The sequence below is a fragment of the Mobula hypostoma genome, chromosome 9, assembly GCF_963921235.1.
Source record: "Mobula hypostoma chromosome 9, sMobHyp1.1, whole genome shotgun sequence".
NCBI lineage: Eukaryota > Metazoa > Chordata > Chondrichthyes > Myliobatiformes > Myliobatidae > Mobula > Mobula hypostoma.
The window spans coordinates 38,643,843-38,669,242 of NC_086105.1; the positions used below are offsets into that span (position 1 = coordinate 38,643,843).

At 40.9% G+C, this 25,400-nt stretch overlaps 1 protein-coding gene across 6 annotated transcripts in view; it reads right to left on the reverse strand.

Annotated features, from left to right (window-relative positions):
• Positions 1-1,629: 1,629 nt before the first annotated feature.
• parvg (parvin, gamma) overlaps positions 1,630-25,400 on the reverse strand; it is a 38,205-nt gene continuing 14,434 nt past the window's right edge. For 5 of the 6 annotated variants that reach the window (XM_063059684.1, XM_063059682.1, XM_063059685.1 and 2 more), the window contains 9 exons: positions 24,217-24,360; positions 19,390-19,505; positions 17,514-17,569; positions 16,462-16,493; positions 14,738-14,799; positions 12,399-12,467; positions 8,953-9,054; positions 7,839-7,911; positions 1,630-2,010 (listed from right to left, as the gene is read on the reverse strand). In XM_063059684.1, the coding sequence (XP_062915754.1) occupies positions 1,937-2,010; positions 7,839-7,911; positions 8,953-9,054; positions 12,399-12,467; positions 14,738-14,799; positions 16,462-16,493; positions 17,514-17,569; positions 19,390-19,505; positions 24,217-24,360 (728 nt within the window). In that variant the 3' untranslated portion in view covers positions 1,630-1,936. The remainder of the gene's footprint in view (positions 2,011-7,838; positions 7,912-8,952; positions 9,055-12,398; positions 12,468-14,737; positions 14,800-16,461; positions 16,494-17,513; positions 17,570-19,389; positions 19,506-24,216; positions 24,361-25,400) is intronic. The other variant, XM_063059686.1, reaches the window with a different exon arrangement.

Sequence of the window (25,400 nt, forward strand, 5' to 3'; positions counted from 1 at the left end):
ACAGGCCAAATTTCTTTAGTTTTCTCAGGAAGTAAAGGTGCTGGTGGGCCTTCTTGACAGTGAACTCTGCTTGGTTGGACCAAGTCAGGTTATTTGTGATATTGACCCTGAGGAACTTAAAGCTTTTGACCTATTCCACTTGAGCATCACCGATGTAAATTGGGTCGCGTGGTCCGCTACTCCTTCTGAAGTCAACAACCAATTCCTTCGTCTTGCTGACGTTGAGGGATAGGTTATTGTCTTCGCACCATCCCACCAGGTTCTTAATTTCCTCTCTGTACTCAAACTCATCATTACCCAAGATACGGCCTACAATTGTTGTGTCATCAGCAAACTTGTATATTGAGTTTGATGGAAACTTGGCTACACAATCATGAGTGTACAGTGAGTACAGCAGGGGGCTGAGCACACAGCCTTGTTGGGCACCGGTGCTCAGAGTGATTGTAGAGGAGAGCTTGTCCCCTATTTTTAAAGCCTGGGTCCTGTCTGTGAGGAAGTTGAAGATCCAGCTGCAGATCTGAGTCCTAAGGCCCAGGCACCAGAGCTTAGGAATCAGTTTATAATGCTATTATTAGTAGAATAATGCTACTATTTCTATAATGCTTGTGTCTGAACAAACGCTCAAAGTTAATTTTGTCGATTCACTCTTCCCTGGAGTCCAGTGAGGGAAATTATGTTCAGTGTTTCTTCCAGGAATGTGATGAAGCTATGACCTGGATATCCTCCCTGTAGCAAGGGGATTATAGGCAAAGGGTTAACAAGCAAGGGTGGGGGTAAATCATTTTAATCACTTTGTTTTGGCTGTGTATTTGAGTTTCAAGTGTCATTAACTGTATGCTTCAACGTCACTAAATGTTTCAGACTGCCAGATATTTATAAACCATTAAAAGATCCTTGACAATTTTTACAGCTAGAAAAGCTGATTCTGAATCTGTCAGGACATTTCATCACCATTCCTCCAAAACCCTGTTGCAACGAGGAGCACACCATTGGGATGTGGACCCCATGAGTTTAAGCAGTATTAATAAGCAGTTTTCTCATTCTCCTCCTCCATCATTTCCACTGGGATAAAGCACCAAGAGTGAAGTTACTTGTGGTCACTCTTCATCCTTTTATTCTGCCATTCGGAGACAAAGCTGAGCTTCACGTTATCCTGAGCTGATTTGTGATTGCACTCTGTTCTGTAAAGATGATTAGAATGGTCCATCTGACTTTTCCCTCTCTACCTAATTCATTTTCTTCAACTCATGTTTCAGCTAAACTAACCAAACTCAAATCACAAATCAGAAATTTCTGTCTAAGTAGCCCAATTCTACTCTAGGAAAATGCTGTGGAGGCTGCTCACTGGGACCAATGATTTTCCTTAATAAGAATGATGCATTTAAGTGAATAAATTCACAGAAGCATCAAGTTTACTGCATTATAATTCCTCACATACTCAGCTAGACAGAACAGTCTTTAAAAATGCTATTTTGGTCAGTCACAATACAATTAAACCCATTGCAACAGAAACAGAGAAAATAGAGGTGTGTTATTTCCCACTGACAATGAGAGAAAAAATTAAACAAAGGCTGAATTATTTACTTCTGTGAAATGTTATTCAGCTCTTAATGATCCTAGATTAACTTCTGCACATTAACTCAGTAATTTGCCATTAGATTTTATTTAGAACAGATATAACTCAGAGTTTGTATAAATTTTATATGAATTATACATTCAAAGCAAATTTGTGCTACGGTTAATTTCAACCAATTGTGGGGAGATAATCAGGTAATTGTTTGAATATTTTAAGCAGAGGATGGATGAAACCTTAAACCACAAAAATGTCTATAGCATTTTACAACACAAGTCTCTTTCCTTTCACTCTTCTTCGGATGATCTTCAATCAACTTAAATGAAGTTTCCTTTCATACTGCTTGAAATCCTGAGTCCGTTTTCACTTGTCCTTGTACTTAGCAAACAAGCAATGCAAGATCCGCATTGTGGCCTTGATGTCCAAGTTTATAATGTCTGTAAGGAAGGAGAAGGAAGGATTTTAAAAGTTTAATCATAAGCATAAGTCCACCTTCACTTCTCTGATCAATAAGAATCTCCTGCTGATCAAACCATCCAGCTCGCTATATGGTTTTCTCATCACCAAACTCACCCCTAATGACTGATTATTTGTTTCATAAGTTAACATGTTCTGACTGCGAACCTAAATTTGATTTTCAGTCACGTCCCCATAACTTGCTTCAACCAAAACAATGCCTTATAAAAGCTCTGCCTGGTTCCCTTCATTAATGCACTTCTGAGCAAAATACACAGAAGCAATCAAACATAAAACTCCTCTCCACATCTTCTCATGAACTTGCTGCCAAAATCAGGTCTACATTTCGACCTACCTGTAGGCCCTGAACATGGAACTTCAGACTCTGCTGCATCTCCTTCCACTCATCTGCAAACACCCCTTTCTGTTTGTCAAGGTCAGAATCTCAGACCTTGCAACCTTGCACCCTCACAGTCCTTTCTACAACACGTGCTGGGAAGATTGATTGAAGTGGTGGGCAGAAGAGGTGAGGAGTGCGATAGGTTATGGATGTAGTGTATAGGTATCAAGGCAGAGACTGGGCGAGTCTTGGGGAAGCAGTGTTGGTGTATGAGGAAGATCACTTTGTGGTCCAACTAAAGAGGTGTAATGTCAAGACTATATTATATTAAGGACATTAAGGACATCCTGAATGCTAAAAAGAGAGTGTTTAGAGATGGAAATAGGGAGGAGCTGAGGGCAATACAGAGGGACCTGAAAGCCAGGATCAGGGAGGCTAAAGACAGGTACAGGAGGAAGCTTGAGTGGAAACTACAGCAGAACAACCTGAGAGAGGTCTGGAGTGGGATGAGGACCATCACTGGGTTCTGGCAAACTAGCAACAGAGGAGCTGAAGGCAGTGAGGACAGGGCCAATGAACTTAACCTGTTCTTTAACAGATTTGACATTGTGGCCCCTGCCCAACCCCCACGAGTCATCTGTTGTCAGCCCCCAACCAACACATATTCCACTCTCCCCTCCTACCCCTCCTCACAGTCCCCCACCCTGCTCTCATGATTATACCCCTTCCCCACATGAGACCACCATGGTGGGCTTCACAGCTGAACAGGTGAGAAGACAGCTGAAACGTCTCAACCCGAGCAAGGCTGCAGGACCAGATGGTGTCAGTACCAGGGTGCTCAAAGCCTGTGCCCCTCAGCTATATGGAGTACTTTGCCATGTCTTCAATCTGAGGCTGAGGCTCCGGAGGGTTCCTGTACTGTGGAAGACGTCCTGCCTCATCCTTGTGCCGAAGACGCCGCGCCCCAGCGGCCTCTATGACTACAGACTGGTGGCATTGACCTCCCGCATCATGAAGACCCTGGAGAGACTTGTTCTGGAGCTGCTCCGACCTATGGTCAGGCCACACTTAGATCCCCTCCAGTTCGCCTACCAGCCCCAACTAGGAGTTGAGGATGCCATCGTCTACCTGCTGAACCGTGTCTATGCCCACCTGGACAAGCCAGCGAGCACTGTGAGGGTCCTGTTTTTTGACTTCTCCAGTGCGTTCAACACCATCCGCCCTGCTCTGCTGGGGGAGAAGCTGACAGCGATGCAGGTGGATGCTTTCCTGGTATCATGGATTCTTGATTACCTGACTGGCAGACCACAGTACGTGTGCTTGCAACACTGTGTGTCCGACAGAGTGATCAGCAGCACTGGGGCTCCACAGGGGACTGTCTTGTCTCTCTTTCTCTTCACCATTTACACCTCGGACTTAACTACTGCACAGAGTCTTGTCATCTTCAGAAATTTTCTGATGACTCTGCCATAGTTGGATGCACCAGCAAGGGAGATGAGGCTGAGTACAGGGCTACGGGAGGAAACTTTGTCACATGGTGTGAGCAGAATTATCTGCAGCTTAATGTGAAAAAGACTAAGGAGCTGGTGGTAGACCTGAGGAGAGCTTAGGTACTGGCGACCCCTGTTTCCATCCAGGGGGTCAGTGTGGACATGGTGGAGGATTACAAATACCTGGGGATACGAATTGACAATAAACTGGACTGGTCAAAGAACACTGAGGCTGTCTACAAGAAGGGTCAGAGTTGTCTCTATTTCCTGAGGAGACTGAGGTCCTTAAACATCTGCCGGACGATGCTGAGGATGTTCTACGAGTCTGTGGTGGCCGGTGCAATCATGTTTGCTGTTGTGTGCTGGGGCAGCAAGCTGAGGGTAGCAGACACCAACAGAATCAACAAGCTCATTTGTAAGGCCAGTGATGTTGTGGGGATGGAACTGGACTCTCTGATGGTGGTGTCTGAAGAGAGGATGCTGTCCAAGTTGCATGCCATCTTGGACAATGTCTCCCATCCACTACATAATGTACTGGGTGGGCACAGGAGTACATTCAGCCAGAGAATCATTCCACCAAGATGCAACACTGAGCGTCTTAGGAAGTCATTCCTGTCTGTGGCCATCAAACTTTACAACTCCTCCCTTGGAGGGTCAGACACCCTGAGCCGATAGGCTGGTCCTGGAATTACTTCCTGGCATAATTTACATATTACTATTTAACTATTTATGGTTTTATTACTATTTATTAGTTATGGTGCAACTGTAACGAAAAACAATTTCCCCAGGATCAATAAAGTATGACTATGACTATTGGACACTGCAGCATCAGTCAGTTTATGGATTGGCTGATGAGAGAATAATCTGACACATCGAGGGGACAGGATCTCTGCTATGGAAATGCTGTTCAGGGATGAGATGCGAATCCATGATGACAGTAAGTATGGTGGTGCCTCCTGCTTTGTTCACAATGATGTCTCATGTGGTCCCTGAAAGCATTTTTGGTGGGAAAGCACTTAGTCACAAGGGACAAAAGGCACAAGATCAGTTTAATAATGGTAGAAGATGATCACAGGGTGGGGGGAGTGCTCAGGGCCACAAAACGGTCTCAGAAATGGATGGAAGTCAAGTGGATCCGTGCATATAACACTGTTAAAATAAACAGCTGTCCCGTGAGAATGATGGTCAACACACAGATGAATAGGGTGAGATTCTGCAGCATACTTCATGCGTGTGATCCAGGGTGATCGTGCAGTCTGTATAAGGACGTGGTTAGGAAGCTACATTGAATTCGCTCAAATTACATAAGCCAATAAATATTGAGGGGGAAGGACTGGCTGGAGGGTTCATAAATTGGACAGAGCTAGAGTTGCACAGCACAGAAATGGCCATTCAGCCCACCATACCCATGCTGATTATGGTACCTATTGATATAATTCCACGTGCACACATTTTGCCTGCATGCGTCTATGCCGTGGATTGGCAACTGCCTGTCTAAATGTCTCTTAAATGTTACCTTCTTATCCACTTCTACCACTTCCCCTGGTGTTCCAGGCAGCTACCACATCTGTGCAAAAAAACAAGCCTCACAAATCTCCTTAAGCTTTGCTCCTCACCTTAAAACTATGCCCTCTAGCAGTTAATATATCTACTCTTAGGAAAAAGACTGAGCAACTATCCTATCTAAGCCTCTCATTCCTCATATAGGTCAGGAGACTGAAGAGTGACCTGACCTATATGAGGGATGAGAGGCTTAGATAGGATACTTGCTCAGTCTTTTTCCTAAGAGTAACCCAATCCACGTTTGTCTACCCTCCTCTTCTCATTACTGACACATTGCAACTACCAACTAAAGTACTCTTAACCAAAGCCCACCCAATCAATGCAACACCTTGCTGAGTCTTATCAGCACCCTCTCTTTCCGATAGCATGGCAGCCAGAAATGTATACAGTTAGGGAAAGGTACCAGAGAGTTTGCAGAGTTTTTGCCATTTCTCTGACAACTTACCATTGAGTTACAGGGTGGTTGTTGACAGAAAGCATGCATGCACATTATTCCATAGTTCAGCCCCTCTATTGACAGCTGAGATGAGGTGCCTATGCACTTTAAGTCCCAGGAGGTGAGAAGCTGTACTAATTTGAAATGAACGGGTAGTTGAAGGATCCATGTAGCAAATGGACACTCCGATTAGAGTAGAAAAGATGCTGCAATTATACAAGGTCATTCTGAACAGAACTGTTGATGATGAACAGCACTTCACAGCACTCGTTTGAGGAGCCAGCAAATTTTCAATTATTTTTTAAAAAGCTGTTTCTCCTTTATGTCAACACAAAATCAGGGTTACCTAATCATTAACACACAGGTCGCACGTTTACTGTCTGCATGACTTTAATCTTGAGGCACTTTGTTGTTACCTCTGGATTACTCCATTGAATACTGCACTATCAAGTAGAATTGTGGGTACGTTGCCATGGTGCCACGTATCATTCCAGAATATGTTAATACTATGGTGATTTGTGTCATCAGCTATATAAGCAAGAGGAGAGGGAATTACTAATGCACTAAACAGGCACTGAAATTGCGTGACACAGCCATCCTGAAATGACATTTGGAAGATCAAAAGATTAATGGCTCACTCAGATTCTTTTATGTTTGTAACTAATTACATGGATATGACACTGTCATTTTATTGTCCACCAAAAGCAATAAAATGATTGTTGTAAAAGGATTTTTAAATATTATTTTCTGTATAAAACCTTTCCATTTCTAATATTTCACACATTTTCCTCATCTCCCAGGGCCATCCCATTCCTCCCATTTATTTTGCTGTAACCTATTTTGTCACGCATGCCCATTAACACCCACAATTTTTCTATCAACACTTGGTGCAGTTTACAGTATCTCATTAACCTTCCGATCTGTATGCCTTTGGGATTCAAGATGAAACCTGGGAACATAGACAAAACCCTTGCAATCAAAGGAAGAATGTGAAAACTCCACAAAGTCCACGGCAGAGGTCAGAATAGAAATCAGATAATTGGAGACAACTGCACGTATTCAATTTGGAAAGATCGATTAGTCTATTGTCAGATAATAAATAATTGCTCAGGTACACCAAAAAGCCACTTGGGTAGAAACAAGCATATTGTCTTCCTTTTCTCAATCAATAACTAGGCTTCCAGTAGGCTCAAATGGGTAAAGCTATATTTTATTCAGATAAGGCAAGGATATTATTCATTGCTACTGAAATATTGACAGAACCCAGCAAAGTCTGAAGTTGTTGCTAAATCTTCATATCACATCATTTGTTAAGGGAAATATAAAGAGAGCATAACAACTATTCTATTGGCAGTGTAATAATAATATTGAACAAACTAGAGTGAAAAATTACCATCTTTCTTTTGTAAATGTAACACACTGTAATGCTTCATGCTAATGTAATGGTTTCTCTGTAGCAGCAGTGCTTGGGTTATGACTAGAGATAACATGGACTTTGGAATGTGCGTTGGCCAATGAGGAAAGATGTTTTTCTTTCTTGTGTGCCCGAGCAAAAGTTTTGCGGTCTTTTGTTCTGCGGAAGTTGGAGAGTGGAGATGCCAGAACGGGGAAGTCGTAGTCTGCAGGACGGACTGGACTTGGAATGGGGTCGGGAGTTGACGGCCAAGAGGAAAATCGATGGAGAATGAACAGACGGGAAAACCGTGAGCTCCAACATCACGTATTGGACTGTTTCATGAGAATGGGCTCTTTTTCTTTTTTGTTTCTTTACTAACCTAGAGTCAAATTGAAAATTATAAAGCTCAATCATTTAATCCCATATTGTGTACTGTTTGTTATTTCTTGGTACTGGTTTGTAACAGGGGAACACATCATGCAGCATTACCCAAACAAGATTTCTCAAGTTTGGCCAGGCCAGAGGCTGTCTTCCCCTAAATTAAGCCACTAGGCAAACGGAGAGTTACATAATTCTCCACTGACCTTGAGGATTGATTGTATAATTTAACAGTCCTCTGTCTTCAAGAAGCTCCAGCACAAAAGAGACGTTGTGAAGCTGCGGTGAAGGAGAACAGATAATAAAATCTTGAGTTAAATAAAACTGCTGGCCAGGTGACATCCATGGGGAAACAGGTGAAATTTCATTTCAAGAACCACTCAAAACTGCTTCCAGCGTTTTCTATTTTTGTATAAAATCTCTGAGCACAAGGGAGGGTAATTGGCCAGGATTTCACTCAAGAACTGTAGAAATATTCAACAGAACTTAGTTTAAAAATCTGGATTGACTTGTAGGCATTGCACCAAGATTTTGCAGAACTCATGGATTGTTTAATCAATTAAGCCATGAAACTAAAGAGGAGAGATTTTAGACTGAAGGTACACAGTCCTGAATTTAATTGCCACAAAGAGGTATACCTTATAAACTTCATTCAACTTCCATTTGCCCATTCATTGATATGTTCCCACAACCTATGGACTCATTTTCAAGAACTCATGTTCTCAATATTTATTGCTTAGTTATTTATAATTATTATTAAATATTTAATTTATATTTACATAATTTGATGCCTTTTGCATACTGGTTGAACACCCAAATTGGTGCAGAATTTCACTGATTCTATTATGGATTTATTGAGTATGCCCACAAGAAAATGAAAGTTAGGGTTGTATATAGTGACATATATGCACTTCGATAAATACTTCACTTTTAACTTTGAACCTTCATCGTTTAAATCTACAACTAAATGGGTGAGCTGGAGAAGTCACATATGAACTAAAAACTGCAATTGGAAATTTTCAGTTGCATATCAAGTCTGATCGACATAGTTTGCATTTGTGTATTAACTTTTCCCAAGGAAGTTGAACTCTTAACTTGACCATGAGTCAGGTAGCTATGAAACTGAGCAGAAGGATAGGGGCTTCTTCCCATTCAGGGTGTGACAATGTACCAAATTAATTGGTACACATGACACCCTCATCAGAACCCTGGTGCAGGAACTTGATGGAGGTTTTCCTTTCATCTGTGCAGTTAAGCCTTGTGGCAGAAAGCCTAAAAGAGACAGGTGCAAGGGGGTCAGGACAATTTTTGTCAACTCACCTTTTCTTTGTCATCTGTGGGGCTTAAATAGTATTTGCTTAGATGAATGAAATAGCCTTCCAGCTGTCCAATTAATAGAATCAAGATTACTCCATTTGAAAACTGGTAAAATAGTTAGAGAAACAATTAGGAAAGGTCAAACAATTTATTTTTATATAATGAAACAACTGTTTAGATGTGACAAAATTCTGCTTGGATAGAAATGGGCGAGCCATAGAGTATTGTTGGTACTGCGTTAAACAACGTACAAGTCATATGGTGTTAAAGAAATTAAAACTATACTCAAAAACTATTAGATAAAATCAATTCTCTTATAAAATAGTTGTGCAGAAAAGCCTGCAGGAAAAATGACTAAATATACAGCACTTGCAGTAATGCGGTTATGTGAGTCTATACGTGCTGGACACCAGGAAAGAGGCCGTGCCATAATTACCAGAAGTAGAATCAGGTTTATTATCACTGACTTACAGCATGTAGTGAAATTCACTGTTTTGTAGAAGCAGTATTATGCAGTACATAAAATATATCACAAATTATAATAATAAATATAATTTTAAAAATAAATAAATGGTGCAAAAAGAAAGCAACAATAGTGAGGGGGTGTTCATGAGCTTCATTGTCCATTCAGAAATCCAATGGCGGAGGGCGTCTCACTGACCGAGTGACACTATTCAAACAACCGATCTATCTCACTCCTGTATGCTTCCTTGTCATCATCTGAAAATCAGATGTCTCAATCTTTTCCCCCAATCCTTTCCAGTCCTGATGAAGGGGCTCGGCCTGAAATGTCGACGCTTTATTTCTCCCTCTAGATGCTGCCTGACCTGCTGAATTTCTTCAGCATTTTGTGTGTGTTGCTCTGGAGGGGGTGCATGAAATTTTGTATTAAGTCAGAGTGGAAGTTACAGTTACTATTGCTTATGGCAGTGTAGTTTACCTTAAAACCAACACAGAAGAATGATGAACTGATCATGCCTTATCAGATGGCTGGCAGCTGTGAGCAGGTGAAGGATTCAGCTCATAGCAAGGTGGGTAGAGAGAAAGGGAAGGTTATCCTTCTGTCAGATGCTACATTCAGAATACTCTAATCTCTTAAACATGAGCAAAAGCATTTCACCACAGAACTTTATTTTTTGCTATTTACTCAAAGTTGCTGTTCAGCATTTCTGTGCAGCAGTCCTACAGTGGGCCTTTTAAAAATACTATTCTATAGTTTATTTCTTTTTCATGACCAAATATCAGTGGCCTGTAGTATGGAAGCACCCAGGAAATAGGTTAGCCTGACATTGGTGGTGGGGAAAATGCTAGAGTCAGTTATCAAAGATGTGGTAACAGCACATTTGGAAAGCGGTGAAATCATCGGACGAAGTCAGCATGGATTTGTGAAAGGAAAATCATGTCTGACGAATCTCATAGAATTTTTTGAGGATGTAACTAGTAGAGTGGATAGGGGAGAACCAGTGGATGTGGTATATTTGGATTTTCAAAAGGCTTTTGACAAGGTCCCACACAGGAGATCAGTGTGCAAACTTAAAGCACATGGTATTGGGGGTAAGGTATTGGTGTGGGTGGAGAATTGGTTGGCAGACAGGAAGCAAAGAGTGGGAATAAACGGGACCTTTTCAGAATGGCAGGCAGTGACTAGTGGGGCACCGCAAGGCTCAGTGCTGGGACCCCAGTTGTTTACAATATATATTAATGACTTAGATGAGGGAATTAAATGTAGCATCTCCAAGTTTACGGATGACACGAAGCTGGGCGGCAGTGTTAGCTGTGAGGAGGATGCTAAGAGGATGCAGGGTGACTTGGATAGGTTAGGTGAGTGGGCAAATTCATGGCAGATGCAATTTAATGTGGATAAATGTGAGGTTATCCACTTTGGTGGCAAAAACAGGAAAACAGATTATTATCTGAATGGTGGCCGATTAGGAAAAGGGGAGGTGCAACGAGACCTGGGTGTCATTATACACCAGTCATTGAAAGTGGGCATGCAGGTACAGCAGGCGGTGAAAAAGGTGAATGGTATGCTGGCATTCATAGCAAGAGAATTCAAGTACAGGAGCAGGGAGGTACTACTGCAGTTGTACAAGGCCCTGGTGAGACCACACCTGGAGTATTGTGTGCAGTTTTGGTCCCCTAATCTGAGGAAAGACATTATTGCCATAGAGGGAGTACAAAGAAGGTTCACCAGATTGATTCCTGGGATGGCAGGACTTTCATATGATGAAAGACTGGATCGACTAGGCTTATACTCGCTGGAATTTAGAAGATTGAGGGGGGATCTTATTGAAACATATAAAATCCTAAAGGGATTGGACAGGCTAGATGCAGGAAGATTGTTCCCGATGTTGGGGAAGTCCAGAATGAAGGGTCACAGTTTGAGGATAAAGGGGAAGCCTTTTAGGACCGAGATTAGGAAAAACCTCTTCACACAGATGGTGGTGAATCTGTGGAATTCTCTGCCACAGGAAACAGTTGAGACCAGTTCATTGGCTATATTTAAGAGGGAGTTAGATATGGTCCTTGTGGCTAAAGGGATCGGGGGTATGGGGGGAAGGCTGGTACAGGGTTCTGAGTTGGATGATCAGCCATGATTATACTGAATGGAGGTGCAGGCTCGAAGGGCTGAATGGCCTACTCCTGCACCTATTTTCTATGTTCCTATGTTTCTATAAGGTGTGTACTGGAGTAACCTCCCAGTTCATATTTACAGATCACTGACCTGTTCACACCTTGCTCCAAATGCACAATTTCTACTTGGACCAAGATTCCTCTACCTTTTCTCTGTTGCTGAATGGAGATGCACCATAAATAATCTGTGTTGTGCGTGAGATGCAATGGAGCACATAAAAGCATATTTTTAAGTCAAAAAATGAAATTAGTTTGGTGTCTTTCAAAAATCAATGGAACATTTTTATGGAGTCAGTCTGAAAATATAAAAAGCAAAAATGTTGATTCTTTCACAATGAGTTCTGGGGTTGGTTATCATTGCAACCCCACACTATAATCTCTTTTTACCTCCACTGCTGGCAGACATACTTTGGAAGTGCTCTCTAAATTTCAACTCCACCTCTCTGCCCCCTTTAAAGATGCTGCCACTACTTTTGGACACCCGTCCCAATGCCTTGGACCCCCGTCCCAATGCCTTGGACTGTTTTGATTTGTTAAGAGTACTATATGAATGCATGTAATTGCCATTTCCTGTCATTAGACAGGCAGTTCTAGAGAATGCTTATTTTACTGGATGCATTTACTATTTGCCTATACTGTTTCCATCATAATATTTTGAGCTGAAAGTGTAAATCTCTTGCTGAAGTCACTTTCAAAAATGTTTTTACATTCAGTGCAGGAAGTACCAAAGTTATAGCAGAAATGTTAGACCTTCCATCGGCTTAGCTGTGATTAACTGCACAAGCTCACCAAACATTTCTAAAGGACATACAGACCTGTGAACTAAGATCCTTCACAGTCACACCAAGCCTCCCCACATGTTTGTTGACAAAATGAAGCAATGCCTAAAAAGGAAAACGAAAAAAACTGTTCAGCTCTGCACCAATACTGACTTGGCTAGATCATTAGTGCCTCTGAAATCTAAGTTAAGTTATAGTGGTCTCAAGGCTTCAGTGATTTCTGAGATCACGGCCATTTACCCAACTAAAGAAAGTTAAGTGCATGTTAGCTCCTTGTAGAGCAATCCAGAGAGGGCTATTGTAATCCATGGTCCTGAAAACTATTTTCTGTAACTACCTAACTCTGATTTGAAAGTATTGATTCAATTTCCACTCCCCTAATAGGCAGAGAGAACCATTCATAACGTTGTCTGTTGAAAAGTTTTTTCCCCCGTTTATTGCCCATCATTCAAACCTATGCCCCATCTGTTGATGGGATCAGCTTCCCTCCATTACCATCAAAACCAGCCATCACCTAAATTTCCTTTCAACCTTCTCTGTTCCAAGGAGAAAATCTACAGCTTGTCCAATCTTATCTTGTCACTGAAAACATTCATCTCTGGGACAATACAAGTAAATCTCTACACCCTCTCTTCTTAAATGGTCACTCAAGAGTGAGAATGTCCATCCTGCTTTGTGTGTCCTGAGGCTGGAGCCACAGATTTCACAGCCGGACAGGTAATGGATGGAGACATTGTGAGGCGGTCCATTCCTTCCGCCACAAACACTGGGCATTGTGCTTCTGATTCATGGTCCCAACATTCTCAGAACATTCCCAAATGCTACTTGTCCACCTTATTTAATCATGGGTCATAGAATTCCAGAACTCAGGAGGCATGATCATGGGGCAGAAAATTCCAAGACTCAAGGGGTTTTTAATATGACTTTAAATCTATTCCTCTATCTGCACTGCAATCGTTTCCTGTCACATAGCTTGGAATAGAGAATAGTGAATCTGGCATCAGCCTTGTGAGTGACAATAACCTGAACAGCCAGGTGTAACTAGGGCCTCAGTACTGGGGATGCTGACCTTTATTATCAGAGGATTGCAAGACTACAGGCTCTACATCTCCAGCAGTTGGGGATGCATCCTACATTGATCAGCTGACTTATTTACCTGAAACACAATCAGCATTTCCTGTATGTATACCTTAACAATTCCAACTCTCACCCGTGCATTATTTCTAACACTCAGTATTAGGGGAGAGCGGGGAGGGGAGGGGAGGGAACATTGACTCAGAACATGAGAGGCCTGCGTCGGGCATTTTCATGCTTTACAAGGCACAGATTGGAAGTCTGTGTGGGGCGCCACTCCTTGCACAGACGCTAGAGCAACCTGTGGCTAAGTGCCTTGCTCAAGGACACAAACACATTGCCACAGCTGAGGCTTGAACTAGTGACCTTCAGATCACTAGACGAGCGCTAACCACTTGGCCACGTGCTCAACACAAATCAGTAGTAAGGTAAGGTACCAAAGCCTCTGAAAATAGTAGTCACACAGCATGGAGATGAGTCCTTGAACCACATTTCCACACTGGCCACCTAGAATAACACTACAATAATCCCATCACGTCTTTCTCCTTCTTGTCACTCTTGACCCCCATGATTCTCCCCCTTTTTCATTACACTTAGGGCAACTTATGAAAACCAAGTACCCTTCCAACCTACTCAGCTTTAGCTTGTGGGAGGAAACTGGTGCACCAGGCAGAAACCCACAAAGTTACAGGGAACGTGTACAAAATCCACGTGCACAATGAATAAGCTGAGGGTCAGGTCTCTGGAGCTGAGAGGCAATAGAGCCATCCCCGGTACCAAAATGCCACTCATCAAAACAAGCAAAAGACTTTGATTGACAAAAAGCCCTTAACATTTTGACTTTGGCAAGGCCACGCACATTAAGCATGAAGGACAGTTGTTACTTGCAGGAATAGATTTAATTCGTGCAAACATTTCATGCTTTGGCAATTCACTTAAGTAGGTTTAACTCGGGAAAGGGGAGGGAAATGACCTGCAGAGTGTTCCCAACATCTGTTTTTATTTTAAAATCATCAGGTTTTAATTTGATCTCAGTACAATTTCCCTACCAAGTGGATGTGTATTTGAATCAGTGTGTATGGGCAGCATTAAAGTCAGCGAGTGATGGATTAAATAACTTCTCAGTGGTCACCACCTAGGCAGGGGTTACTAGAAGGCTGTTGTTATTCAAGGAACTATACACAAACAATAATGTGCACTTCAACATAATCAGAAGTCAAAGAGTTAGTTCTTAGTGTGGAAATGGGGGGAAAATAACATTTTAAAAAGGCATGAGAAGAATTAAAGTGAAAATACAGTACCTGTTGCACTACTTTTATTTTGTCAGGCTCAAGCTTAAATAGGTTGTTAATGTTGTCTGCTTCTAAACATAAATATAACAGTGAGAGTAATATCTGTACACAGCACAAATACATTTTATACGATAATTCAAATAGTCAGAATTCAATGTGAAAATAGCAAGGTTTCTAACTTGTAAAGCAACTCCTATAAACCTACCACAGGGCCAGTTTGTCCTAGGTTTTTATATTTATAAAATACTAGCAAATCCACATTAGCAGTCATGGTATGTAAATGAGATGGACATCGGAAAATGCTGTCTAATGATGTATAAAGCAGCACATTGCTTCACAGCTCAGTTTGATTTAAAATATTAATTAGCTAATACTAAAACTGATTTTGAGGAATCATACGTGAACTGTTTCTTAGCAATAATGGTTATGCCGCATTCATTCTTGTGGAGTTATAAAGAAACAGGCCCTTCAGCCCACTACTTTTTTGTCATCAACAAGGTCAATCAAAAAACATTCTTAGATTTACCTTCTTCCAGAGGGTGGCAATGAATGTCAAATTCAATGCACATTTCTCCCATCATCTCACACATCACAGTATTAAATTGACTTTATTTCTTACATCCTTCACATACCATACATGAGGAGTAAAAATCTTTACATTACGTCTCCATCTAAATGTGCAATGTGCAATCATAGTAATTTATAATAAATAGAACAGTCAATGTAAAATACACTCAAATCAGCATGAGTTCATCAGTCTGATGGCCTGGTGGAAGATGTCCTGGAGCCTGTTGGTGCTGTCTTTTATGCTGCGGTACCACTTCCCGGATGCTAGCAGCTGGAATAGATTGTGGTTGGGATGGCTCGGGTCCCCAGTGATCCTACTGGCCATTTTTACACACCTGTCCTTGTAAGTGCCCTGAATCATGGGAAGTTCACAACTACAGATGCGCTGGGCTGTCCGCTCCACTGACTGCAGAGTCCTGTGGTTAAGGGAGATACAGTTTCCATACCAGACAGTGTTGCAGCCCGTCAGGATGCTCTCAATTGTGCCCCTGTAGAAAGTTCTTAGGATCTGGGGGCCCATACCAAAGTTCCTCAACTGTCTGAGGTAAAAGAGGCGCTGTTGTGCCTTTTTCACCACACAACTGGTATGTGCAGACCACGTGAGATCCTCGGTGATGTGGATGCCGAGGAACTTGAAGCTGTTTACTCTCTCAACCCCAGATCCATTAATGCCCCTCTCCATTCCTCCTGTAATCCACAACCAGCTCCTTTGCTTTTGCAACATTGAGGTAGAGGTATATGTGCAATTTGGAACCCGTGGCCATCTGGATACTCTGACATGGCAAACCAGTGAAAATTCATCCAGCCACCTGGGAAGATGCCCCCTCATAAGACTCTAACAAGTATAGAAAGATCAAGAGAAAAAGGCCCTAGTTCTATTTCATACAGATCTAACATAACCGTTAGCCCTTTATTATACATTCAAATCCAACATCGCCTTTAAAAAAAATGAACAATGGACCTACATTCTGCAGCAAATAAAACATAGAAACAACATCTTCTACAGGGTTTGTGGAATGGAATTCAGCATTATAATCTATGCTTCAGTTCCTGTGGGAATTTTAAAAAAACTTTGTTCCCTAGTTTGAAGCTTTCAATTTGATTCTAGCTTCATTTTCTACTTTGCAAACAACAAAGTTTGGATCAGCAAGATGTTAACATCTTACCTTGTATTTGACTTTGTTCTTTATCATCTGTCCTGGAAAACAAAGTTGTTTAAAAATGAAAAACCATTTCAACTTATTTTTTGGTCTGTGAACAAAACATAAAACATTTACAATCGGAGTGCTATCAGTCATGCTCAGAATGCACAAGGAGAACGCTCAGCAAGACCTAATACTGTACTGATCCTCATGACTTGCGTTACAAAAAATACAGTTGAGTTCTGAATTTACTGAGGAAGTTTTGGAAATTTATTGGCTTTCGTTTGCTTAAGAGAACACATTTTATCAAGGACCTGCAGCTAACCTACAAGCTTCAAAGCAGATCAAAGGTTCGCTTTGCTCAAACTTAGACACAGTCCCATAAATTCAGAAATTTATCATGTACCGTGCTAGTGTGATACTTTCTATTTCCTACATTAAAATTTCCACCAGCAGTCTGAACAAGACTGCCTATATGAAGCAGACTTAAGCAATCTAAAAACAAATACTTTTTTAACTGTGATTATATTTGCACAGGGGGAAAAGTTGAGTCTGCCAACTCCATTTCACGACTAATTGTTTTAAACATTATTACACTAATAGAGCAAGGAGATTCCCAGTTCATCACCTCACTGATAAAAATATCAAGTTTGTGAGAGTGCAAAAGGTCAAATACATCTGAGTCAGATTCATAACTAGCACCTTGGTGAAAGGTTATAATCCACTGAATTACATAGTTTACCTTAAACATATTAATGAACAAACTCACAAATTAAAACCAACATGGATTAACTTTCATCTGTAATGCTTACAAACTGGTTTATTTATACTGAAGAATATATTTAAATTCAACTGAAAAGCTAGGTAAGTAAACTCAAGCATAAATATAACAACAGGGAATGGTGGAAACACAGCAGATCAGGTAGTATCTGTGATAAGAAAGGATCAGCATTTCAGGAGAGTGACCTATTGGACTCAGTCTTTTCATTGTCCACCTTGAACAGATATATTTTTATTCAAATCTGACAGGTTGAATTTTCCATATTTATGAAATGACCACTTAGATCCTATTTTACCTTTTCTCCGTGATATATTCGAAGTCTTTTGTTGTTTTTATTCCTGTTTTGTCAATCTAGAAAAACAAAATTAACAACCAACTTAAATTATTGTGGATTTGCAAGTACTTCAAAATATTTCTCTTTACTTAGTGAATAGTTCTTATGCTGAAGAGTTCCCTATAAATCTCAATTGTCAATGAACTTTGTAAAACTCCTCTGGATGGAAATGGTGGAATCTTTTAATATTGGATTGAAATTCCTTATTTTTTAGTCTCTGTTCCACAATTTATTCGCAAGTTACATAATTTCTCTTCAGGGTCATTAGTAAACTTCAATATGCCATTTTTTATGATTGGAACCTAGGTTGAATTCAAACTTCCTGAGAACAAATTCCATTCAGCAACATATAAATGTTGAGATGATCATTTGTTGCCCTTGATAACTGATAAGGTAAATTGACCATTTCCTTGAATGTATGGAGTTTCTTTATTGAAGTTATCTTAGAGGTGTTAGGAACTTCAGGTTTATGATTCAGTGAAAATGAAGGAATAATGATATATTTTCAATTCAGGATGTTGACGACCTTAGGAGGACTTTGGAGATGGTGCTGTATCCATTAGACTGCTGGCTTACCCATCTACATCTTGCTGCATGTGGATACAAACTGCTTTATTGGACCAGTCGGAAATTAAACTAAAAACTGGCCAATAAGCAGTGTGCACCTTGACTCCTGATCAGACTAAGGTCATTGCAGAGGCAGCAAAAGGCAAATGGGTTTAGAATATCACTCTGAGGAGCTTGTACATTGTTGCTTACACCTGCCCTCCGACAAATGCAACTACCTTCCTATGAATCCTGTCATTTCACGCTGGTGTTTAACCCTGCTTTATGTTGATTTCAATTTTACCAGGGCTTTTTACACCAATGGTACAGATATTTACCCATCAGTTCTGAAAATCATACTTGGATCAGTAAAGGAAAAAGGTCCAAAACAGTGTGGACCTGCTCTACCCCTGAACCCAATGAGCTGCATGTGGTTGCTGTGTAGCAAATTTTGTGGTATTTTCTATCTCTTTACTAATGAATGGCTGGGAATTGATTCAGATTTTTTCAGGCAAATTTTCATCCTCATTGCATAGTGCCACAGTACTGGACCAAATCAGCCAGCGGCTATGATAGAACTGCAGAAACTCAACACTACCCTAAGACTGTATCAGGGCCTGCTGAGCAAGATAAGTTGGAATGCTTGATACTGAGATTGTTTGCAAGGTTCAAATCTTCCATAGCAGCAACTTCCCTCTTGTTTTCAACTAGATTTAAACAAATTTGCCAGAAAAGACATTCGAAATGAAGATTTCAAATGGCAAGTAGCAGCTAGCATCTTTGTTACCATTTAAAATCATCTACAGAAAGTGAAATGGAGAATATATCAGGTCTACTCTATCCTCTGATGAAATTCATTTTATTTGTCTCTCCACAGATAATGTCTGACATTTTGTTATTTTCAGGGTTTTCTGTTTTCATTGTGTCAAAATCTTCTTGCAACCTTTAATCTCCTGTTAAAAAGGGACGGGGCTGGGTAAATTTTCAGGAGAATCCCAATAACATACAACAGCTCACAATATCCATCCTGTTGAAGGAAACCTTACTTAGAGTAATGAAAAATTACGAGCTTCAAGTCATTTCTGTCAATGAGGTACGTGGAGCAGATGGCATTGAAACCATTTTAGAATAATGCATACTTTACTTGCAGAAATAAAACAGCCTGAGGGGATGCATCTTTCTGTTAGTGTTGCTGTATAAAGAAAACAAATGTTGAATGAGCGGAAGGATTTTCAATAATATGGAATCAAGATCAATCTGAGCCAGCTAATCTATTTGTTAGCAGAGTTACCTCAAGAATTATTGTTTCCACGCAGACATTTTCTGGGAGGTGAATACCAGGACTGAAATGCTTTGCAATGGCAACCAGGAGATGTAAAGTGGCAATCAGGTCCTTGTTATGGATCACTGAAAGTCAAAGAGAACAACAGTTTACAATGGAGAAATCAGAAGCCTTCAGTTGTGGTATACGGGAACATTGTCTATGAATGTGTTAACAAGTCCTTCTCTTCATGGTCCACCCATACAGAGGGTTGTCTGAGATAGGAAATGGTATCATTCCACTTGTTATTGCTCTGTTGCAAAATAAGAGACTGATATTTACAGTTTAAAAATCAATATTAAAATGCAATGCTTAGTCTAATTGACTTTTTATTTAGCACTTCAGCCTGTTGGTACTTCCATTTCACTCAGTAGCATGATTAAAATCTGAAGCTCGACATTTGCGAAGTTCCATCACACCCTGGTGCATTTCGGGAGTCTCTCTCTCTCTCTCTCTCTCTCTCTCTCTCCCTCTCTTCAGTTGTCCATCGAAATCTGATGACGGCGTCCACTCCTTTAACGGTGAGATCTTTGATGACTATCCTGGACCCACAAGCTCTATTGCAGGTAATTTTGGGAGCACTAATGACACCAAGACATACAGCTTGAATAGTGGTCTTTAGGAATATTAAGGAACGCAGGAACCTTGGTATGCAAGTTCAAAGAACCGAGGAGGTGGCTGTACAGGTGTATAATGTGGTTAAGATGACATACGAGTTGCCTCTGAATACAAGAACAGAGAGGCTATGCCCTAACTTTATAAATCCTTGATCAGAGTTCAGCCAGAGTACGTGTGCAGTTCTAGTCATCACACCATACGAAGGATATGATAGTAATGGAGAAGATGCACAGGAAATTCATCAACATGGGCCAGAGCATTTTAACTATGAAGAGAAACTGTAGCGGGTTGGTCTGTGGAAGAGGGGACATAACTGAGGCATACAAAATTCTGAGGGGTAGAGATAGGACAGACTGCAGTAATTTTTCCCCATATCAGAGGCAGAATAAAATTATTTTAGGTAAAGGAAAGAGATTTAGAAGAGAATTCAGGAAGATTCTCAGAGAGGCACGTGAACCTGGAATGCAGAGTAGTAAAATTAGAGTCGTAAACAGCATTAGGAAGTATCTAGATGTGAACTTGAATAACCTTAGCATTGAAAGCTATGGATCAAGTGCTGGACGATGCGATTAATACCAATGGGTGCCCCTGGTCAGTGAGGACATGGGGGTCCAATGACCTATTTCCACGCTACAAGAACCTTTCTATGATGTAATGCAACTTCCCCCCGAGAGCGAGCAAACAAAACACAGACTGGGATTTTGATTCTAAACCACAAGCTTTAATGATTCATTAGTGGGACATGGTCTTCAATGACAAGGTCATCATTTACTGACCATTGTTAAACACCACTAAGATGGTAATGAACCAACTGCTTTTTCCTCGGTTTATCAGGTGAAGGAACTCGTACACTGGCTTTGAGAATGCAGTCCTAGGGTTTTGCCTCAGTGATGATGAAGCACAAGCAAAGGAACAGCAGATAGTCTGATGTCTGAGGTGGAGGGGGAGCTGTAGATGGTGGTCTTCCCTTGGACCTGATGCCCATGTCCTAGGCAGTGGTGATCATGGGTTGGGAGGTGCCGTTGACGCAGCCCTGGTTAGTAGCTGCAGTCTCTCGTGTAGATGGGATATACACAGTCATATGGTGTGCCAGTGGAGCTAACTAAGTGCTAATCAAGAAATTTGCGTTATCTAGGATGATGTTGGAGCTGCTCTTCTTGGACATAGTTCAACCCAGACATCTGGTCAGTGATCTCACTGCTACAATCGAGAGAAATCAGGTGATTAAGCAAATATATTCTCATGAAGGATGATAGCAAACCACAGAAATAACATTACAAAAAACAAAATGGTTAAACTTTACAATTTTCACAATAATACTTACCCTGATGTAGCAGGACAAGCTACAAAACTTTAGAAAAGATCTCGTGATCTTAATTATATTCATGTCTTTTTTAATATGCAAGGAAGCTAAGGCAAGACTCAAAGACGATAACTTTACCTTTGACAAATGTTACTCAACTGCATTTTATCCAAGATAGACTAGTGCAAATCAAACATTCAATTTATTTGCATTAAAACTGAAACTAGCTTAAAATACAACACAAAAGTGTACATTATTGCTCTCAATACATGAATAATGATAGCCTGCATTATTTAAAGACATCGACATTAGGCAAACTTCTTATGCAAAGGCATGTCCTTCACTTTCTTGCTTTGGTCAGTGTGATTATAAAATAGAGAATTGGGTTGTGCACAGACGATGAGATCAGCAAGATACATTCTATTCCGTTGATGCAGCTGTGAACTTGGGTATATTAATCACACAGCATGGAAACATGCCCTTCTGCCTATAAGTCTGCACCAACTAAAAAGCACCCAGCTACACTAATTCTTCCTTCATTCCCATCAGCTGCCCTGGATTTTACCACACACCTATATACTATGGGTAATTACAGTGGGAGATTAACCAATGTATGCCTGTTTAAAGGGCTTGCCATAAAATCTTCAGATTTTAATTATTGTACAGTAGGGGTCACCAACCCATCGATCGCGATCGACCGGTCAATCTTTGAGACTTTCCCAGTAGATCTCGAAGAAAAACCAAAAATAAATACACAAATACTGTTGTAATGTGAGCATTATAAAAGTAAATAATACTAATTAGGATAATGGTAATATAGCAATATTTTCACTAAAAAGCTGTTTGTAAAGAGAGGTTGTTTCCAGGTTGCGGGGCTTTAGTTCCGTTCTTTCTGCCCAGTGCCCATGTGTGTAGTTCTCCTGCCATGCACCGCGTTTTCAGCGTAGCCTGTGCTGCATCAAAGTCATCAATCAGATTAGGTAACAGTACAGACTGTCGCAAATATCAATATACGGCAGTGTCCCCAACCTCCAGGCCGCGAAGCATGCAGGGGTGCAGCGGTAGTTGGGATGCACACAGCACATCTTTAAGACAAAAAGCCGAAATAGACAAGCTAATTCATTAGGTGAATGTCGGCTCAGATCAGAGGCAACGCAATCGGCACTCGCTCGTGATATCCTGATAGCATAGCGGAGGTTCCACGAAAGAAGCCGAAAACATACAAATTTTTTTCCATATAAATCAATGGTAATTGTTTCTTCGGTGTAAAGCATTTCGGCACGAAAGGTTTCATAGGAACGTTCTACCTTAGCGGGGGGAATACGGGACAGGTGGCAACCCTACACCTCACAGACTGTCTCAGACTGGCTGTCTGTAGTTATGAGCCAAATTTCAGGGAACTAGCAGAAAGTATTCAGCCCCAGTCATCAAACTGAGTGCAACAGTCAATTCTTATTCATTTATTTTTCGTGTTGAAATAAAATTAAATAATGAAATTTAGAATTAAAGATGTGAAGTATTCTAATATTCTTAAAGAAAGACAAGCTATGGCCTGTTTAATATACTAGTTACAGTGTTTTCTTGTTTGAATTAATTTGAAAGTTTGACAAAAGTATTTTGTGTAATTCAAATACAATTTGCCCAAATAAAAGGCCTCAAATTGGAAGTACAATCTGAGCTGTTTTTTCTCTAAATGATTTAGTAGGTAGATCTTGCCTTCACTGAGGTCGAGGTAGGGGATCTTGGGCTTAAAAAGGTTGGTGACCACTAGTGTACAGTACATGCACCTTCATAGAACAGTTCTCAACATTTTCACAAATTCCTACAATAATAGAATTTAAATCGCTTTGAAGACATTTAGAAAGAGGAACAAATAACTTTATCTCTCAGTTCAGAGCCATGCATCAGCTGTCAATCGTTTGCTGTTTTTTTATCCCCAAGTATAACTGGCACTTCCATCAGAGAATGACGACATCTCACAGCTTGACCATCTGTAGTTAAACTGTGCAACTGAGAAAATTAAATAAAACACCACATAAGCATTGAGGAACCATGAAGCATTTCTTAGAAGCAGTGAATTTGGAAGTCACCCATTTCGCATGCCCAATTTTCTACCCTTTTGCACAAAGCAGCTAGCCTACCTTAATCCTGGGTGACCTGTTTTAATGGCTTTATGAACCTTTTGCAGTTGTAAGAAACACGAGTGAAAATGATTATGCAGAAAAAAATTTAGACACAGAGACAGGTGCACAGATACACATGGAGTACTTAACTATGAAATACAAATTCAACATTGGCACAGATGTGTTTCAAACTTAGAATCAGAATCAGGTTTCGTATCACTGACATACTGCACGTTATGAAATTTATTTCACACAACCTATCAATGGTAAACACAATTCTTAGAATTTGGTATTGCCAGATTCACCAGACAACCAGCCCTCCTTCAACCTTGCTATCCATACATCATCCTCCACAGCCAAACTCTCATCTGAACTGTTTCTGTTAAAGGCCACAAAAGAGATCTTCAGCTGCTACATCTCATTCTTTCCTTTACCTTCATTGCCAGCTTCACCCCTTCCCATGTTGATAACCTGCAGGATTTACCTTCCAGCCTCCTGTTGACTCTGCCCACTACTCAGTACCCATCAAGCCATTACCTCTTCCATCCATCAGCCACCGTGCGGCTCAGAGTTCAATAGGACTTGAACTGAGCTCACTCCCTTTCATGCTTGGTGCAACAAAAACCCGTTAACGCATCAAGGCATTTAGCACACTTGCTGTCTGGCATTCTGCATCTGTTTAACTACTCAATTTCAAATGAGAAAATTTATAATGTGTAACTAATACTCGTCAGCATTCTGCAGTGTACTTACAGTCTACACTCCAGTTCAGACTGTCATCCTCCGTAACTTGGAGAAGCTGATTGATTTTATCCAACACAACACTCAGTTTCTGTTTCTGTGCACTGTCAGACATTGCAATTTCTTCTACATCCAGCTTGACTTTACCCAAATGCACTAATAATAAAAGAAAATAAGCTGTAACAAGAATCAAAAATGTGCAGACATTCCAAATTCAAGTATTGACTATATGCAAGTGCCTATAAAAAGTGTACACCCACACTTGGAAGTTTTCATGTTTTATTGTTTTACAATATTGATTAACAGTGATTTAATTTAGCTTTTTTGGCACTGATCAACAGAAAAAGACTCTTTGGTATTGTGACAAGAATACACATAGATTAAGATGTTAGCTGTCCTGTGCTGGCACCGGTGGGATCAGCAGTTGGTCTGCCACCTGTCTTCAGGAGAGAGAGAGATAAGGAAAACAATGGAGCAGCATTTGGAGATGTGTAATGAAGGGACGGGAGAGAGAGTAACAGAAGGAGAGAGCTGTCAAGATCGGCTCCCCCTTTGAACCCTGAACTGTTTGGACAGGCGATACCCCAGCAGGGGAATAAAAAGGGACAGGTTCGCTAAGGCAGGACACACACGACACCCGAGGTAACGAGACCATGGAAGCGGTGCGTCTCTCACAAGTCGGTGGAAAGTTTTTGGAAGGCCGGTTGCAGGACCAGGCCATAGACACACAGGGTGGAAAGGCACGATCGGCGGGAACCTGGTGTGCGTCCACCCTTGCCTGGGTGCCAGGTTCACCGCAGGGAAACGATCGTATCTGGGAACGGAGGGGTCATGGTCGGTGACCTCAGATGACATCACAAAGGGCTCGCCCGAAAGCTGACTGCTAAGGTCTGTGTGGAAGCCTTGAATATTCATTCATTTTGCTTTCTCTCTCCTTCCCCCCCACTGTCCATCGCCACGGCAACGATTACTGCGAACTGAACTGAACTAAATTGAACTGAACTTTGCGTCACTTTGAAACTGGTCATTTACCTCTAGACAATGATAGAGCTTGATTGATCCTGTTATCTTAATTCTGTGTACATGTGTGTTTATCATTGCTGAACTGTTGCATTTATTATCCTTTTTGATTAGAGTACTGTGTTGCTTGTTCCTTTAATAAAACTTTCTTAGTTCTAGTAATCCAGACTCCAACT